A 5,524-nucleotide genomic window follows, 5' to 3' on the forward strand; every position below is an offset into this window, starting at 1 on the left:
CTCCCCTAACCCGATGGTTAATCGATTGCACCCCTGCACGTGAGAGAGCATTTTTCCTAGTAATTGGTTAAAGGCTTGTAAAGCCCATTTACTTATAAACTAGTTAAGTTTCTCATTTCTTTCCTATGTTGGATGTAAATGTTTGATTTCATTTTATCTTCTTCCAAACCATTTCAAATTGTTCACTTTAAGCATCAATTTCTCATTCATCATTTGTCCGTTTTGAGTTTATAATATATTTTTAAAAAGATCTTATGACATAGAATATGTTGATATATTTCAATTTATTCTGAATTTAATTTATTCGTTATATATTTAAGACTCAAATTAACAAAAAAAATAACAAACCAAAATTGTTTATAATCTATTTTGGATATATATAATGTATAAAAATAATCTTAAATTAATTATATATATTTAATGTATATAAATATTATTTATTTATTTATTTATTACGTCATCCGGTTCGACTAATCCGAGCCATCCGGTCCGACCAAGTGACCCGTGATCCAGTCATCAATCCGGTTTGATGTCCTGTTCGGTTCTAATAACATTGTAAATAAGTAATAAAAAGAATTTATTTTTGTAACATTTCACAGACCCAAGAACCCATCTGTCCCGCTTCTTATGGGTCAGGTTTGGACATAAAAAATTATCTTTAGACCCTATCTGTTTACTTTTTGAACCGGCATGATATTTATAAAAATAGAATGAACCGACTTGTTTATTAATATTATTTAATAAATTAATATTAATATTTATTTTTAAATATATATTTTATTTTATTTTTGAAACCAATATAAATTTTATTTTTTATGATTAAAAATTATAGATATATATTTAAGTGACTTATATGGGCTAGGTATGAAATTTGATTTTCAAACCTGAGCCCAGTCCGACCCAAACCTGTCTAAATTAACAACGGTTACAGTGAGCTGGGCTTGGTTAGATAAGTGGGCTTCCTATATTAATATAGGAGGAAATTACAGATAAAATCAGTTTTGGATTTTTTATTATCCTTTTATCACATAAACAGTTACTTTTTTTTGGATTTGAAAATTAAAAATAAAAAACCAATTTCACAGTTGAAACTCATCAAACCAAGCCTCTTTTTTTTTTTTTAATATGCTAAAACCAGTTTTAATTTTCAAATACTTGACATTTTAAAAAATTCTTTATAAATATAAAAAAATTGTAAATATTTAGACTAATTATGATTAATATGTAACTAACCCTTAATATCATAGCTAACTATAAAATACACAAAAAGGATCAAATTGAACTAAATAAAAGCCGCTGCCCATTAACAGGTTCCAAACATGAGAAATACACAAAAAGTATCAAATTGAACTAAATTTCTTTCAAAAGAAGTAAAAACATAATGACCAATCTCTATTTAAAACAGAAATATACAAAACACAGATCACAAAATAGCTATTTCTGACCAAACTAAAGGTGCATATATTGCATCCTTAACATAAAAATAATAAATATGTAGTTGATAAGAAACCTTTTTTTTTTTTGAAACAATAAGAAACCTTTTTAATTATAAAAACAAAACATTACCAAACTTTATCAAGCATGGAATAGTTAATCCAGTGGAACCAGAAGATGCATACAAGAGTCATTCAATCTCACCTACTGCAAACTGTCTTGGCGAAACTAAACTCTCAATGTACGGAGATGCACACAAGGAGTTGTAAGAACCCTTCTTGTCATATGCAAATTTATCCCCCTGAACCACAACATGCTTGAATGTACCATCTTTTGTGTCATATTTGCTAAGTTGGCCTTCCATTGTCCGCAACAAAATTTCTCCATTCCACGTAAAACTACGGCAAAAGAAGAAATGGTCAGTAATAGAATCAAAACAGAGAATTTTGTTCCATGTGCATTTCATCCCACAACCGTCTTCAAGGACCCATAATTCTTGACGCCACCCTTCAGAGCATTGCCCAACAATTGCTATAGAATCCTTGTAATTCATCACAACTGAAAACAGGATTTCTGAAGGCAATTTCATATAACCCAAAACTTCTTCCACCAAATCAAAATATATTATACACTCTGTGATCTTCTCATCTTCTTTGTTAAACTCTGAAGCAATCCAATGGAGACCATTCTTTGCATAAATCATCCCGTAAGTATTACTGTAGAAGACTGCCCTTTTGGATATTCTCTTGCTTCTCCATGAGTTGCTTTTCAATGAAAATATTTCAACTGAAACCTTATCTTCACCAATGGCACATTTGGAAGGGACTTTTATAATCTTGTAATCATCAGAGTTAGGATCATAACCGATTGCGACTGAATCAACATCTGAAATCGGTTGGGATTGTATTATCTTATACTCTGTTGGAATAGATGGATTCCATATGAGTATCTTATGATCTCTAGAGATGTCAAAGCATATTAATCCATCGCAAGAGTTACAAATGCTGATAGGATACTCATTTTCATGACCAACAAAAAACCGATATGGAAAATCAAATCCTTTAGCATGTAAAATGCCTTCAGAATCTTCTTTGTGCACAACGCACGGATAGGATGCATGGTTATGATCAATAAGAAGGCCAAGCAAACCCTTGTGCTGATTGTAATGGGCAGCACGAGCAAGATTTAGATGTTGCTTTATGAACTCATAACAGTTTATAATGGAATACCAAGACTTACGCGCCGTCTTCAATCTCAAAAGAGATTTCACGGGCAATCTCAACATAATTTCTCTCACAATCTCCTCCGGCAATTCTACCACCGTCTCTTGTTCTGTATATCTCCATTTTTTATCCATTTGAAGGTGAACAGATGTTCGTCCTTAAATCTGAGGGCATAGCAGAATAATAAACTATTAAAATTTGAAGATAATCAATTTCAATAACAAAATCTGATATCTAAACAGTAAAATTAGCAGCTCCAACAAAATGCAGAAGATCTTAGACTTACACGAGTAGAACAGAAACTACACACGTACACATATAGAATTAGATAAGTAGAACAAAAATTACATGAATACACCTAGGAATCAAGTGTAAATTAATCAATGTAATACACTATTATTGTTAGATTTATCCTGATTTCGATTTCAGAACAGAAAAATGCGATTGATCCTGCACACAAGAGGACGGCGAAACTCAACAAACATTTGGCAAAAACACCTAAAAAGATAATTATATAGAGATTTTGTTTCCTGTAAATACATTTGGTTCAGCTTGATAGTTGTTAATTTTGTGGTAATTTAAATCCAGACCCTAGAAATTTAGTAAGCGAAATCATACCTTGACGATTGTGAGAAGAAGATAACAAGAAGCTTGTGGAGATCGGCGGGTTATGGTATGTTGCAGCAGGTGTTCGTGTTTTGGAGAGAAGTGCAACGGAGGTGGTTTAACGGAGGTTGGAATGATTTGAGAGGTGGCGGTGGAAGAGATTTGAAAGAGTTCGCCGTTGGCTTGGAGAATTGGGATTTGGAATTGGGTTTATGAACATATAGGAAGGCGGGGAAGAATGACTATGGGTTTTGCAATTTACCGCTATCAAATTACTTTTGGTGGTTTCTTAAAAAAATTGAGAGGAAATTTTAAAATTTGATCTAAACGGATGGCGCGTTATGGCGCATTCCTCCGACCCATGGGGGAATGCACTATCCGTTCCCGCCATGGGCGAGGCAGATGCCACATCGTTTAGACCAAACTTTGAAAAATGCAAAATCGTCATGAAAAATATGTATTATTTTCATGAGTTCTTTGATAAAAAAAAATATAAATTTTAATGTTTCCGACTCGTAATCATCCATTTTTGGGGTTCGGGTTGTCACACATCAATTATTTTCATACTTTCAATTATTATTGTTTGGATTTATGATTTTGGAGAAAGAATTTTCAGTTTTTGATCAAAATTATGAGAAGGGTAAAAAAGTCAAATGAGAGCGGCGATAAGTAATTTGGGAGCGGTATTTAGCAGCAGCTCACATATAGATGGCATAACACTCCTTTTCACCCGTAAACTAAAACTTCAAAATCAATTATAACTTTATACTACCAAAATCATCAATTAAATTTTTGAATTAAGTAAAAATCATCAATTGATTTCTTATCCTATCCTAAAATCAGAAACTGTAACTATTTGATATGGACTATAACAATATCTACAATGACTCAAAATGGATTTGAAAAAAAAATACTCTGAAACTGTTTTACTGAATGATTTCCGATGAGAACTCAATCGATGATTTTTGCTTAGGATGGAGACGCAATTGATGATTTTTACTTACTTTAGGGACCTGATTGGTGATTTTGATAGTTTAAGGACCTAATTGACTTTAAAACTTTAGTTTGAGGACCCAAATGGTTATTATGCCAATATATAATAGATATATGGTGAATATATGCTATGGTAAGGATGAAGATAGAAGGGAAATAGAGACACAAGTATAAGAATATAATGAATTCCATTAAGTACAGTTAGACTTTTTCTATTTATAGTAATAAATACATGAGTTAGTGTAGGATTAGGAATACACAATACGTGTTATTGACAATTATAAATACTAACTAGATAAGAATCTAATTAAGAGATAATGTGTAACATTATCTCTAACACCTACTTCAATCTGATAGCAAGCACAGACAAAAAGGCAAGAGCGGAGCATAGCGAAGCGAGTAGTAACTAGTGGCTTAGTAAGAATATCCACAACTTGATCATCTGTTAGAATGAAACAAATACTGAGAAATACACTTTGAACTTGTTCGCGAACAAAATGATAATTAAGCTCCATATGTTTCGTTCGAGTATGAAACATTGGATTCGAAGTGAAATAGAATGTCCATTTTAAATTTCATAAAAGGATAAATTTATTTTAAAAATAAAATTGCATCATTTTAAATCTTAAAGAATAAAATTATTTTTGATTATCCTCATTTTTATACTGACATTCACGTAACATAAAAAATAAAGACGCGTCTATAAGTCCATCAAACCACAAGGTTCATAATTAATAAATGGGTAACTTATACTAATGGCTACTAAACTTTACTTTTTTCTTTTTATAGTATACCCATTAAATTTTAAAATATAATATAAAATCATCTCAATTTTATATTTTTTTAATATTATGACCACTAAATTTTAACTAACGCTTCAAAATGACCGTAAAATGGAAATATCCAAGAATTAAAATTATTTAGGATGTCATTTAACATGAAATCACATTTTTTTTTTTTTTTTCAAAACCACCATTTATGGAGTTTCTTTCTCTAGAAATTCACTTTCTCACTCCCGAAAATTTTGAAGAATTAAAGTTACTTAGAATATTACAAAGTCTCGTAGTTTTTTATTTTGAGGCCGTCAATGGTCATTTTGAGGCATCGATTGAAGTTTAGTGACCATAATGTTAGAAAATGTAAAGCATTTTATGTTACATTTTGAAGTCGAGTGGCTATAATATGAAAATAATTAAAATTCAGTGGCAATGAGTGTGATTTACTCATTAATAAACAGGAAATTTACAAAACTATACTTTTATGAAGGT

General features: G+C 31.1%; 1 protein-coding gene across 1 annotated transcript; it reads right to left on the minus strand.

Moving 5' to 3' along the window:
• Positions 1–1,291: 1,291 nt before the first annotated feature.
• LOC136232000 (F-box/kelch-repeat protein At3g23880-like) lies at positions 1,292–3,489 on the minus strand. The gene is made up of 2 exons (XM_066021033.1): positions 3,276–3,489; positions 1,292–2,821 (listed from the first exon to the last, which is right to left on the minus strand). Exon 2 carries the CDS (start codon positions 2,789–2,791, stop codon positions 1,625–1,627), a length of 1,167 nt encoding a protein of 388 aa, XP_065877105.1. The 5' UTR covers positions 2,792–2,821; positions 3,276–3,489; the 3' UTR covers positions 1,292–1,624.
• Positions 3,490–5,524: the final 2,035 nt, after the last annotated feature.

The sequence above is a fragment of the Euphorbia lathyris genome, chromosome 6 (genome assembly GCF_963576675.1).
Source record: "Euphorbia lathyris chromosome 6, ddEupLath1.1, whole genome shotgun sequence".
NCBI classification, from domain to species: Eukaryota; Viridiplantae; Streptophyta; class Magnoliopsida; order Malpighiales; family Euphorbiaceae; genus Euphorbia; species Euphorbia lathyris.

Bases quoted from the DNA above. Each gene is read 5' to 3' on its own strand.
- LOC136232000 (XM_066021033.1), bottom strand. From the start codon at position 2,791: ATGGATAAAAAATGGAGATATACAGAACAAGAGACGGTGGTAGAATTG.